Below are 14983 nucleotides of genomic sequence, written 5' to 3' on the forward strand. Positions count from 1 at the left end.
TGCACACGCATCCTTTTTGCTCCTGCGATTTTTCTCCAAAGCCGCACACCTCTGCCTTTGCACAGTTCTGCCAGCCGCCGGTTTTTGATTTCCCCTCACCTCGCACACACTTTAACCCTAAGGGAGATAAGGTATATATATAAGTGATTCATGGGTCCAGGGAATAAACAAATCCTACTTTGTTTCGGGTGGGCTTGAGGCCACGTGAACAAACTCCTCCCCACGTGAAGACGTGTTTCCCTCTAATCGTTCACAATTCTCCACCTCGGCGAAGTTTTTCCAAAATTGAGCTGACACCAACCAAAATAAATGTCTCACTTGTTGTGTCCAGGACGAAGTGAAACGATTCATGACAACAGACTCAATCCACAACAAGTCGAGACCCAAACGAGAATGCGAGCACTCTCCAAATGTCGGTATCAACTCCCAAATCGATCTCACCCCCATCAAAATCCAACCCGGCTACATCATAAGACTGCCTACGTATCCTCTTGCCCAAGGAATCAAGCCTTACGTAGTTCACCCAAATGGCCGCGAACGACCTCAATACAATAGAAGAGTTCGCAACCATTCTCTAATATCATCAACTCTGCGGCTGATAGCACCTCCAATGGCCTCAAACACCTCCACCTGAGGTGAACCAATGACCATATCCAAGCTACATCTATCAGCTGCACTCAAATCAAAACCTAACTCATCATCTGCATCCAAAACCAATTATTCCTGAAGCTGTGTCACCTCAGCTGGAATCCCAAACAATGCAGGATGATCTGGAGTATGTGGAGTAATCTCCACCCAATATGAAGTAGCATTAATCTCCACCTGCTGTGATACAACTAAGGTCTGTCCAAAACTCTCCACCTGCTGAGAGTCAATTGGCTTCCTCATCGAAGCCTCAACCAAAGTGACTCTACCAGACCTATCTTCCAATGCAGTGTTACCTCCAATCGCAACAGTTGGTAACTCTTTAATAGGATGACTCAAATATGTCGAAGCCTCAGTCCAGAACCTCTTCTGCAAACCATTGCTCGACCACAAACACCGATCCTCCTCCAGCAAGGCACGGTTCTCCAAATTTGTCACTCTATCTAGTTGCCCTAAGATTTCCTTTCTAATGAAGTATCTCGCAATGCCGTGAGCTCGGCTCTAATATAGAAATAGGTCCATCTTGTATCTCCTACCAAAATCAGAATGAAGTACATTCACCTTTCTATCTATTACACACTTCTTCAATCTGTTGGATACTACTAGGACTTTCTTCGAAAGGGATTTGGTTGCAACCCAAACACGCCTAGAACAGTCACCAACAAAGAAAACCAAACGTCTATTACCTCCCAATAATGCCCCCTTGGAAGGCCCCCAAACGTCCACGTGAACTCCTCTAGAACGACCCTTAGCACGGTGAATAGAGGTGTCAAACTTCACCCCGGTCTTCTTGCTCACATCATGTTCACTGGACTTCAAATTGTAAGTCTTCGCACCCTCTTTCAATCTATGCGAGGAATCAATACTGTAATGGCCAAGCCCCAAATGTCACAGTCTAGTCGAATCAATAGAAGTCGCCAGTTCTCCACCTATCACTATACCTCCAGTCAAGTAATACAGGTTATTCCTCATGACGCCCTTCATCACAATCTGAGAGTCTTCCACAATCTTCAGAACCATATCCTCAATTCGAACATTCAGACCCTCTTCAACCAAAGCTCCAATCTAGATCAAATTCTTCCTCAAAGAAGGAACATATCTCACATCATTTAGCTCCCTAACAGTCCCGTCAAATAATTTTATGTGAATTCTTCCTATCCCAAGGATCTGACATGCACAGTTATCAGCCATGTACACTACACCACTATCTGTCAGCTTCTCAAAACTGGAGAACCATTCCCTTCTAGGACACACATGATAGGTCACACCACTATCCAACATCCATTCGGATTCTTCCGAATAGCTACATGTAGGACTGATAGAAAGCGAATAAATAGAAGAGTCAGAAATATTACCATCCGATATGATGTTTGCTTCTGATGATGGTTGCTTCCCTTTTCGCTTCTGCTTATTCTTCATCAATTCGTCGAGCTTTGGGAAGTCTTTCTTCCAATCACCAGTCTCCTTGCACCAAGCACACTAATCTTTTCCTACTCTAGAATATGACTTCCAATTCTTTCGGTTTGGACCCTTCCCTCTTGCGGCCAACGCCTCTGCTACCGACTAAGTCGAAGTCTCCTTATTCTTCTTCCAAAGCTGATAATTCACCAGTGCAGCAGTGACCTCACTATACGAAAGAGATTCCTTCCCATTAATCAGAGTAAGGACGAAGGTCTCATATTCCTCGTCGAGCAAGGAACTCAACAACAGCAACGCCTTGTCCTCATCTTCAATCATGACATCCATATTCGTCAAATCCGCAAGAAGCTTTGTGTAGTGGTTCATGTGATCTCTAATGGGGGTTCCCTTCTTCAACTGGAAACGATAAAGTCTCCTCTTCAAATGCAAGTGGTTCTCAACACTTTTTGTCAGATACTTGCTTTTGAGAATCTCCCAAATCTTCTTTGCAGAAGTCTCATTCATCACATCATATTTTAGATCTTGAGTCAAACAAGACCTAATCACACCACACATCGTTCGATTCATCTTCTTCCAAACCTTCTCTTTAATCTCATCTGACTTGCCATCTAACTCCAAGGTATCCTCCAAATTCTGCGCGTTCAGCGCATCCAAAACCTCGCATTTCCATAATCCAAAGTTGTTTGTGTCATTAAACTTTTCCACATCTATCTTCATAGAGTGGATATTCAAACTCTAAATGGTCTTCGCGCCAGAAGCACCACCCTCGACACCCAAAGCACCTTTTTTTCCCGACATCTTTCTCAACGCACCAACGAACGAAGAATAGATCCAAAACTAAAAAGATAAGAGTGTTTTACCAAAAGATCCCACCTTTATCACCAAACAAAGCCCTAGACGATCTTTCAAATTGATCTACTCCTTCAAATAGCTCAAACGTAGCCCGAGCTCTGATACCACTTGTTGTGCGCAGCGAAAATTTTGGTAGAGTTTCTGGTGCACAATAAGAGAGAAAGGTCAATAAGAATTCTCGTCTCACCAAGAAACAAGAATCTGAAGCGAATATCTCAACAAAGTGAGATATCGGCTCTTCCTCTCATCAGTTCTAGGACTGACTTGTCGAGGGATCCTAAAACTATTACAATGACCACAAACTCAAACAAACCAATTTTACGTGATTCGGCAAACTGCCTATATCCACGGGACAAGGAGGGGGAGATCTACTATTAGAGGTAGAGATACAACTAGGATTTACAATCTCACAAACTAAACCCTCTCATAAACTCTCAGATCCCTCACACAAATACTCTCTCAAAAGCACAAAAGCATGTTTGCACGAAGTCCAAAGCTCTGCACACGCATCCTTTTTGCTCCTGCGATTTTTCTCCAAAGCCGCACACCTCTGCCTTTGCACAGTTCTGCAAGCCGCCGGTTTTTGATTTCCCCTCACCTCGCACACACTTTAACCCTAAGGGAGATAAGGTATATATATAAGTGATTCACGGGTCCAGGGAATAAACAAATCCCACTTTGTTTCGGGTGGGCCTGAGGCCACGTGAACAAACTCCTCCCCCACGTGAAGACGTGTTTCCCTCTAATCGTTCACAACTCGTAAGAGGACATAGACTAGCTCCCTCGTTGTTCCTCCGACGATCAAGTCAATGATGAACTTGAGTGGGAAAGTGATGAATTGTGTGAGTTCTCAAGTGTAGTAGAATGGAGAAGAATTCTGAGATATTGCTTGCTTACACTGGTATTTGAAACAGTACCCCTATTTATAGTGATGATAAAAGGATAGAATGGTAATTTTGGCTGAGTAAGGAATAGCGGGTATGTCAGCACCTGCTTTACAGGTATCGATCGACGAGTGGAGGAGAGGTCACCTCAGTATTTAATGCGAACTAATTGGGGGCATGGAGGTGCCGATGTGGTCTGATGTGTCATGAAGACTATCGGGGCTAGAGGAATGATGACGCCTACTAAACATTTAATGTGATGACGACGCGCTGTCAGCGAGGGAGACTCATGATTGAAGTCGTCCTTTGGCTTATAGTGAGAGGTGTCAGAGACTCTATGGATGAGCGTAGAGACTCAGATATGTTTTCTTATATTATGTGATGACCGATATCGTCGGATGGAATAATTGCAATTCCTTTCTTTCTTTCTTTCTTTTAGGAGCTGTTTGGATGCCTTTAGAAAACTAGAGTATTTATGACACAAAATAGAAAGTGATTATCCACCTCACCACTTTCCATTCGAGTATTTACATTGTTTGGTTAGGAATCTTTGTGAATCCTAAAATAATAGTATTATATTGTTTGGATAGTATAATGTAAACTAGAGTATTTATGACACAAAATGGAAAGTGGTTATCCACCTCACCACTTTCTACAATGTTTTGACTTTTTTATTAATTTTTTGGACACATTTATGACATTGTGTCAGCTTTCCAACAAAATCACTCCTAATTTTGGTGATTTTGCTTTCGGTGACACCTCATCAAAAGATGTAAGCTTTTCATGTAAAAGAGAATTTAAACAAACAATGTAAAGTGATGAAAACTGACATTGGAACCCACTTTTTTACACTTTCCATCCTTTTACATGGTAAAAACATACAACCAAACAGCCCCTTATTCGCTTCATGTTGGCAGATGATTTGTATGTTGCTGCTTTGATGAAGATGGGAGGGAGACTAGAGAACTTCTAGATCTTGTGGGAATTATCAATTGAGAACAACAAAAGATCATATGCCTCACCTATCACTTGATTGCCTTTTTTTACGAGTCAGGAGTGAGATGAAGATGTTGATCTCTTTTTTTGGTCTGGTGTTTTCGGTGGTCAGCTCTCCCTTTCTTTCTTTTTTCTTTTCCTCTCCTTTTTTCCCCCCTACGTGTCCTCTTTTGTTTGGTCATCTAAGTTTATATAGGAGATGTAGGTTAGCGGCTTAGTTGGGTATTTTGATAAGATTTAGTTGGTTAGGATGACGATAATGCCAAATTTAAAATCTTAAGCACCTAAATTGGTTGACGTTGGAAAGTGTAGGAAGCCAAAAAACCGAAACTCTTATCGATAAGTGAATAGGACTTGTACAAAATATAAGTATCACTAGCACTCGCACAAATTATGCGCTTAATCATTCTCAAACATGCGCATGTATGTATAATTTAGATTACCTTCATAGCCTGAGAGTTAGTTTATAAATATCTAAATCAATTTGTAAAATTTAAAAGAATTATGGTAGTAAGTAGGAAAAGGCTATTATCATTTTGGGTATGCAGATAAATTTCACAAATAAAAAAACAAAAAGGATATCTCCACACTTTTTTTGGGTACGAAAAAGGATCTTTTATGCCCTGTTTGGATGGAGGGTAGAGAGGGGGAGGGGAAGAGAAATGAGGCTTTCATCTTGTTTGGGAGTTTTTTTAAGGAGGGTAGAGAGGAGGAAGGAAGGGAAAGGAGGGTAAAATTGCTTGGTTTTCTTTCTCCCCCGATTTGGGCGGTAGAGGAGAGTAAAGAAGGGTAAATGGGTGTAATGACATTCTTACCCCAATCAAAACAAATAAAAGGGCTGATGTGTTATTAGTATAAAGTCATTTATGTAAGTTTACATATATTTACCTCATTTCACCTTCATTCACCTTACTCAACTCCCAAATAACATATTACAATTTTCTTCCCTTCCCTTCCCTTCCCTTCCCGTTGTTTACCTTTCCTTCCCTTCCCTTAGGGCTTGTTTGGATTGAGGGGAATGAGGGTGAAGGGAAGTTAGGGGAACCATTCACCTCCATTCATCTTGTTTGGGAACACTTAGGAGGTGAAGTTAATTCACCCTAGTTCCCCTTGGTTCACCCCCTAATAGTATAAAAATTGTTACCCCCCAAATTGGGGTGTAACCAAGGGGAAGAGAATTCCCTTCCCTTCCCTTCCCTTCCCTTCACTCAGTTTCCCTTAACTTTCCTTCACCCCCTACAAATCCAAACAGGCCCTTAGTAAACTCCCAAACACACCATTAGCGTATATGAGAAAGGGTGGCACTACAGGCACACCACCAACCACACATTGGGGCACACTTTTCTTTCAGCTACAGTGCATGGGGTCCACATGAAATTTTTAAAAAAAAATTTATGTGGGCTCTGTGCACTGTAGCTGAGAAAGGGAAGTGTGCCCCAAGGTGTGGTTGGTGGTGTGCCTCAATCATTTCCCTATGAGAAATGCGCAATAAATTACACTACATTATGAACTCGCGTTTATATCATATATAAATAAATATAACGTTTCGCTATTGTAGAAGTAAATTCATAAGACGACGGTAATAATAGTAGTAGTGCCTTAAAATACTATTTCGTACGAGTCGTGTGTTTTATAAAATAAAAAGGAAAGAAAGAAGAAGAAGAAGAAGATAATCTATAGCCCCCGGAAAGAGTTGAAAACGAGAGCGAGTGGTGCTGAATTTTGAGGAGGGAAGCGGGCAAAATTCGCGCTAAGGAAGCACGACTAAGAAAACTTGCCGCCCGCCTCTCTCTCCTCTCATCCTCTCTCTCTCTAAAACGGAGCTTTGACTTGCTTTTTTTGTGGAGTATATAAAAACTGCCGTAGCAAACCCAACCCGCCCACCACCAAACTAAATCTATAGCCAAACCGTATCTAGCGTTCACGGGAGGCGAGCGGCCGAGGGAGAGAGACGAGGGAGAGGAAGGGGGGCACCGTCTCCTCTGTTCCTCGCCGCGTCCTTGATGCCGATGCCGGATCGGCATCGGATCTTAATCGGGTCGCGCCGGATCGCACACGAGCTCCCGCTGATCAACCTTCGCATTCCGCTTCTCCCCTCCCGCAAAGTGGTTGAGGAAAACCAGACCCCCCGCCGCCCTTATCAACCTCGCATCCCTCGGCGCCCCGGCTAGCAGCGCCGCGCCTGCGAAACATGTCCGGCGAACCTGGGGCGGCGGCGGCGGCCGACCGCCGTTCCCCCTCGAACTGCCAAAGGGGCCTTCACCCCGTCGGCCGCCGAGCACCTAGCCGGACGGCTCTGCCCCAGACTTCCTCCAGAGCGCTGAACCTCAGTTACGTGAAGCTGGGCTAACCACTAACTCAATCACCCACCTCCTTCACCCCTCCTCCTCGTCCCCTCATCGCCGCCGTCAGCCGTGAGAGCCAGCCGCACCGTACCCGCGCGGATTCCTCATCCAGCTGTCGGGGCCCACCTCCAGTTCGACCTGCGTCAGACGTCATCGCTGCACCGCCGCCCTCGTCTTCGCCGCCGCCCTCTACGACTGACGTCAACCGGCCGCCCCCGGCCGGTCTTCCTCGTCCGTACGTACGCCTGCTAACGCCCCCGGACCGGCCTGCGGCTGTCCGCTTCGAGGCAGTTCATGGCACTCCGCTTCTGGGCGAGTTCAACGACGCCGCCCCTCGAGTCCAGCGCCAAGATCTGGAGCGCTCCGGCCTGGGCGAGGAGACCTACGTCCGCCGCAGCCATGCACACCTTGGCCCCCGCGGCCCTCGAATGCGGCCTCCTGCCGCGCGAGGAGGCGAGGCAAGTCATGTTCCGGCGCGCCAGCGACGCGCTCTTCAGCAGCTCCCGCGGGCCACCAAGGACGTCGGGCGTCCTTGGTGGTCAACTGCCAGCCTCTTCAAACCCACCCCCTCGCGTAGGTCGCCATGATCGTCAACCGCGGTACAAGCTGAGGGCGGCGAACATCAACGAGCTTCAACCTGGGCGGGATGGCTGCACGCCGCCGGGTCATCGCCGTCGCGACCTCGCTCCGCGACCTCCTCCCAGGTGCACAGCGGCTACCTACGCCGTGGTGCGTCACTCGCCAGCACCCGCGACAAAAGAAATACATCACCCAGAATTGCCAGTTACTTCTTGCCAACAAGAAGTCTGATGCTCTATCCCCAAATTGCCTGCTTCCGCGTCGGGGCGCTTGGCCCTGTCTCCTGTCCAACAGCATCGCCGATCCGGCGCCGGGCGCCAGCTACCGCCTGCTCCACGTTAGGTAACGTCCGCACCACCGGGGTGCGAATTCCGAGCGATCTTTGCCGCTGTACGTTTACCAGCGCAGCAGCCGACGACCGCATGGCAAGGTTGGGGTTTCAGCTGTCAAAGATCTTTGATGGCCCATTGCCGGCGGTGTCCCTTGAAGCACCAACATCACCACCCTCGGCCCCCTTGTCCTTCCTATCAGCGAGCAGCTCCTCTTCTTTGCCACCCTTGTCGCCAAGAAGCTGTTCAACGCCAAGGTCAAGCCCTACATTCCCGACTTCAAGCTGGCTTTCGAGCACTTCTGTATCCATGCCGGTGGGAGGGCCGTGATTGATGAGCTCGAGAAGAACCTGCAGCTGCTGCCCGTGCACGTTGAGGCCTCTAGGATGACCCTCCACCGATTTGGCAACACCTCGTCCAGTTCTATTTGGTATGAACTTGCCTACATTGAGGCAAAGGGGAGGATGAGGAAGGGGAATCGGGTGTGGCAGATTGCGTTCGGGAGCGGGTTCAAGTGCAACAGTGCCGTGTGGGAGGCTCTTAGGAATGTGAAGCCGTCGCCTAATGGGCCCTGGGAGGATTGCATCGATAGGTACCCTCTCGAAATCGTTGATGGGATTCCTGCCTCGCAACCGCAGCAACAGCACTCTGCTGCCCGATGAAGTTCTTTTGCTAGATTTATGTGGTCTCGTTAGATAGAAAGATTTCTCTAATTACATCACTGGGGATCCATAATTTGGTTTCCTTGTTCATCTCTTATTCAATCTGTTTTTAATTTGATGATGGTGAGAGTCATAATATCATACCCCATAATTCATTATGTGTCTTAGTCGTGCAAGTATCGTGGGTGAAACGCTGTCAAGTGAGTCCTCGTTATTCTAGTACCTTGATAGTGTTAAAGTACTTCTCAGGCGATATTACCTTCGTGTGTACTGTTAAAATTTATTGACATTGTTTCGGTATTTTCTGTTCTTAACCTTTATTTGATTGAAATTATTCATATGAATAACACATCTGTTTGTGTGTGTTTGTATCCGTGACCGAATCTATTGCTCTTTTTCTTTATGGTTGTGGTCTATCTAAACTTTATTGACATGTTGGCTTCAAGATATCTGTAACGCAATACGTACGCTGTAAGTTCAACTTTTTTCTCCGATTTGTCTCTTGAACCGTTCCATCTCAATTAACTAATATTATAATTCCTGATTATAATACCCATCTTTGCACAATCGTGTATGTATTGTGAGAATTGAAGCACTCCTAACTATGTCATTCCTATTCAGTATGCTTTTGTTTTGTTGAAGTTTCTATAACCATTCAATTCTACACTAGAACATATTATGCTGTAGTCAATTTTTTATTCTTTTGATTATTATTATTATTATTATTATTTTCTTTTGACGTCAGAAATAGTTTCTTTCAGGTTCTATTTCCCCCCTTCCCATAACACTTTAGTAATATGCCTTTTGAAGATACTTCAGCGACACTAAAATGGTGGTTGAACTGCCAGCTGCCTCTGGACGAGATGAATTATTATTTGGTTGGCTAGACCTTTCACTGAGTTTTCTCCACATTTAACCTGAAATGTAGCCAGTTTGCTTGTTACTGAGCCTTTGAGGTAACATCAATAAACTCCATTTTCATTGCATGTCATCTAGCATCCTGTTACATTGCACGAGAAACTTCTAATTTGTAGATTACAATAGTATCTTTTTAGACCTGAAGTTCACTTCTTGGATTCACACCATGTTGTAAGAACCTGGTTGAGTTTCTATTATCTTAAATAAAATTATAATTGTTCATGCAGAAACCACGAAATGACTTTGCTTATAGTGCCTTCTATATTAATGCAAACCAGATTCATATGCTACAACATATGCCTATTGCATTACACCACATATTTCTTGTATTTTAGACTTCATTTGATTTGTATTGGATAAGTGGTAATATATTTTGAGACATTGACCAATCCTTCTTCATGACCTTATTGTATAATTCTTTGTCATCTTGTAAATGACGTACTTTTTATGACTGTGGAAGTGCAATTATCTTACTCGGAAACAGAGGAATTTGCCTTCGTGCTGTGCCACAGGGAGGACATAAACATCAATTCCTCATGCAGTTGTTATTCAAATGAAAAGTTTAATCCTCTTAAGAAAATCTCTTGTTTTTTTTCTTTGTCAATGAATTATACGCAGGATAATTCTGGTAGTTGTAAGGTTGTTTATCGCAAATTCTTAGCTTTCATATCATGACGGTAGCAAGAGAATTCATTAGGTCATCATTTTTCTTTTGTGTTGGAATAAGCTGGTTGCATGGAGCCTAAGGATTGCTTTGGCAGAAATTACAGGATGTCCGAAAGGAACCTCCATGTTCAATTTGCTTTACGGTTTCAATGAGATCCTATGAAGCTTGTGTTCAATAACATTTTACTGTGTGAACCCTGTTATCCTTCTTGTCCCTATTTTTTTTTTTCTATCTAAACGCTTCTTCCTTGCTATTTTACCTCTCCTTAATCAGTCTTGATGTTCTGTTTTCATGTTGAGATCTAGATTGTATTGACTCTCCTGCTTCAGGATGGTTACTCATATTGTCACAGCTTAGTTATAGGTTACCGATGATTCTCTCCATCTTGTTAGTTAGATAACACTTCATTGAGAATTGGAAAATTTTTTTGATGTCCTACAAGGCAAAATATATTGAATATGATGCCTTTGTTTTCTCTCTACTTATGGCCTACTTGTTCTGAAGACTTTGAAAAGGTACATTTAACTTAAATGGCTAAGAGGCAGCTGAGGTTGAGGGATGATCTTTCCTGTCTGGTCGGTCAGTGCCTATTTTATGTTAGTTGTCTGTTGTGGTGTTACTGACTGATGATGGGCTATAATTGAACTTCTTTTATTGCTGCTATGTTTTGATAATTTGCGCATGTATTCAACCAGACAAAATGCATGCATGAAGCAAACTTGTCCTCAGCTGACGAGTTTGCGCTTCACGTGCATATCCTTTGGAGTTGAATCAACATTGGATTATACACCATGTATAGTATTATACTGGGTTGTACTGATACGCTGGTATGACCAGATCCATTGCCAACATCTTTAGATTCTCGACGAAACGCATGAAAATATTATCATTTCACGGCGTCTTGAGAAAATTTAAAGCTGTTATTGGATCACTTTTTTGTGGAAAGTTTCAAGAGCCATCATGCAAAAACAACTCTCAGACTTCACATTTATATTAGGTCATCTTCTTTTTGTTTCTTCTGTCACATTTCCCTTAAAATATCTTACTTTCACTTTTGAGTTTATCTTTCAGTTATTTGAAGATGTGATAGATCCCTTTACTGATGTTTGGAAAGCCAGGTACCTTTGAGGAAATTGAAAATCCTTAACGCGTACGTGCAAATCATTGTCGATTTATTAAAGGTCATTTTCCAGCTTAACTGAAGCAATAAGCCATTTCGATTTCCAGGTACTCTTGATAAACTTATCATGTAGAGCTAGTCTTGTGCCTTCTTTCTCTCAATAAATTAGAAATGTAGTTGCATAACTATAACATGATATATCATGCTCGATTATGTTTTTCAATGCAACCACATCACAGTTAGCTTGTAGAGCGGTAATCTGCTTTTCTAACCCTTCAAGAAGTGGTTTGTTTTGATATTCTGAATATACACAACTTCAAAGTTCTGAAGTATTGTAATTATATACTCACCTAGTCGTTAGGTTTTGCCTGCAGTCTGTATTTTGTTTAAATATGATGCGTACCTTTCTGTCATAGTCATTTTGTGCTCTACTTCCCTGAGCTGGAAACATTCAGTATTGGATATCACTGGTATGTACCCTGATTGATTTATGTTTATGTAACTCGAGTGAAGTTCAACTGAATCTAATCTGAAAATCAGTAGTATCCTTGGACAGGCTTCTTGTTGCCATGTAGCTAGCTACTGTAGTGTCATAAACATTATTATTATTATTTGATGAAGTCATAAACATTATTTTAAACTGCGAGTCTTAGCCTTATCGTGAACTGAGAATTTTGAAATAAATCTCATCCGCGACCTCTCATCTTAGTGAGATGCCAATGTCATGATGAGTCAATGGTTTCCAGAATATGACTTTTGCTTATATCATAAGACGAGGATCTTTTTGGTGCGTGTGGTGCGGGAGGGAGGGAGGAAAGGATTATAATAGAACAAACAAGAGCTGAGGGAACGTAATCCAATGCCCACTTTAAACGGGCTCAACGTTCATATGAGATTCACCGTTTTCCATCTTTTTCCTCCAAAAATCGCCTCATGATCTCATCAGCCCAAATAACAGTTTGCTACCCTGTAGAGATCTCAGCGGGCATTCGTGGAGAAGAACCTTCTAAGCATAAGAGGGAGGAGTTTGCAATCTGGGTTTGGGTGTCGACACAGCAAAGGAAGATGGTGTTTGAATAAGGGGAAAGAGAGAGTTGATGATGCGCAAGAGGGGAGGAGAAACTGAAAAGAGAGAGGAAGAAAGAGAGAGGGATGAGGAGAAAGCGAGAGAGGGAAAGGGGATGGAAGGAATAGATCATTTCAGTTGCAAATAGACTCTTTGAACATTAAAAAATTTCAAATATGAGTGAGTCGCTTGCTTGTCTTTCATAACTTCAACTATCATGGGTTTGACAATGTCAACCAAATATGATGTCTATAAGATAGAGATGGCAAATTGCAGAAACACCTAGTTTGACGCAAATGGCTGAGATATTATCGATGAGTGATACATACTTTTATCCAAATTTCAACCTGCAGCGGGACAAAACTCTTAACGTCCAGACAACAAGAGTGGGAAAACATAACCTGGAAGGTGGTTTCAGTAAAGCTGAGAGGTGTATGTATAGATTGGCTACCGCTTACAATTTAAAAGGAGTGGGGGAAGAAAAAGGTAAAAGAAAATAAAATTGCAGCGAACGTTGTAGCTAACACAGACGCTACTGATCAAGTACGATGAATATAAACCAAAGAAGATATCGAACATGTCCCAGGCCGCGGGCCGGTGTCTCCCACCTAAAACACTGTAGTGCGTTAGTTGTACGCTATCAGCCCGCCTGGCGCTCATCAAATTGCCCAGAATTGGAACGAGTGCGGCTGCTACAGCTCCATTACTCATCATCATAGTCTACAGAAGTCTCGATGATTTCCTCTTCTTTCTTGTTTAACTGTGATGAAACGGTGCTGTCCACTTCCTTCAACCCAATCTCCAGAGCCCCAACAAGATTCTCAAAATAGTTGCGTGTCACACTGGTCAGCCTAGCGAGTTTCTCACGGAAATCAAGGAACTTCTTCAAATCTTCACCGACAATTTCATCAACATTATCAGCCATGTAAGCTTGCAGATCCGTCTCAGCTGATTGGTGCAGCCGTTCTAAACCAGCTTCGGCCTCGCCTTGCAGGTACTCGAACAACTCTTTCTTGGCCTTCCCTTCGGGGTCAAGGTAATATCCGTAGGCATAAGACCATGTAAGAACTCTCCTGCACTCCACTACCTGTTCCCAGGCTTCAATCACAAAGTTGAGCTCTCCATGGGACATGCTTACCTTGTCGCGGAGCTTGTCAACCTTTTTATGCATACTCTGCAGATCTGCAATTGCCTTTTTGGTCGATGATTTATTTGTTGCCCAACGCTCGTAGTAGTGGGTGTACCGCTCTATAGAGTTTTTAGCCCTTTCCCTTATTGACTCTTCCTCGCTGTAGGCGCCACTTTCCTTGGCTTCTACGTACTTGTTGCAATCATAAAAACTTTGGCCTTGGTGCTCTGACCAGCCTCCAAGACATAACCAGCAAAATTGGAAGTTGCAGGGGGGTGTGCATGTCATATGCATACATCCTTGGTTTTTCTCGATGGCGCGTCTGCACTTAGGGCAAGGCTTGGAGTTGGCTAATATCCAGTTTGTGTTTTCGGATTCTGAGCTGTTCTTCAATACCCACTCTGCCACGGTTTCACAAGGCACCGGCCTGTGAGCATCTTCCCCACAATTCCAGCAGAAAGCATGCCCACATCTGCAACTAACCTCGGAGTCCGCGCTTCTGCTGCTTCCTCCGCCACCATGGAAAATAACTGCAAAGTCACAGCCCGGGCCGGGGCACCACTTCGCCTTCTTATTGCCTTCGATGTAAGATCTAACAAGAAAGCGGGAATACTTTTCTCTATCCTCTTGCGACACCAAAGCGTCGACCACGTCTTTACTGACAGCGGCTTTGCAAGACGGATCGGGGCATCGCAGGTCGAGACAACCTGGGCCGTCGCTGTTAATGGATGTGCTAATGTAACTTCTCCAGCACCCAACACAGTGGCGATGGCGGCAAGAAGCTGCGTTAATCATCTCCCCCACGGGCCACATTTCGAAACATATCGGGCAGTTCACTTCCTTCTCTGCGATGTCCACAATCCCGACCGGGTTCTGCAACAACAAACCAGCAGATTTCCGAACCTTCTCTTCGTCCGCGAACCACTCGTCGTGCACCTTGTTGGCGTCCCAATTGTTGCGCACAAGAAGAACACAAGAATCACCAGATGAGATACAGAGAGTATGTGAGAGTTTCCTTACGTCTTCCTGCTCGAGTCTTTGTATGTCATCCTCGCTCAAGATCTTGTAGTTTTGCTCGCGAGGAATCAATCGATCACCGGGGTCTTCCTCCGCGAAGCTGCCATCATCGCTGTCACCATCATAGTCATCATTGTAGTAGCCCTCTGATCCCATATCACCATCATCGCTGTATCCATCTTCTTCGTCGGAGTAATCCATGCTCTTCAAACCGCTATCACGAAAAAAACGTAGGGCCGTGGGGAGCAAGGTCTTATTATATATTCTTTCTTGTTTGACGAAGATCGCTGAGGGTTGTTTCTGCTTTCTGGTTTGGCGTTTAGATTTGATGTGGAGGGTCTTTTATACAGACGTG

General features: G+C 44.0%; 1 protein-coding gene and 1 pseudogene across 1 annotated transcript; one reads left to right on the forward strand and one right to left on the reverse strand.

Annotated features, from left to right (window-relative positions):
- On the forward strand, positions 3781–9084 carry LOC109841990 (annotated as a pseudogene).
- LOC109827486 (probable E3 ubiquitin-protein ligase ARI8) lies at positions 12280–14965 on the reverse strand. The gene has a single exon (XM_020394524.1). The coding sequence runs from the start codon at positions 14827–14829 to the stop codon at positions 13186–13188; it is 1644 nt and encodes a 547-aa protein (XP_020250113.1). The 5' UTR covers positions 14830–14965; the 3' UTR covers positions 12280–13185.

This window comes from Asparagus officinalis, chromosome 1 (genome assembly GCF_001876935.1).
Source record: "Asparagus officinalis chromosome 1, Aspof.V1, whole genome shotgun sequence".
Taxonomy (NCBI): Eukaryota; Viridiplantae; Streptophyta; class Magnoliopsida; order Asparagales; family Asparagaceae; genus Asparagus; species Asparagus officinalis.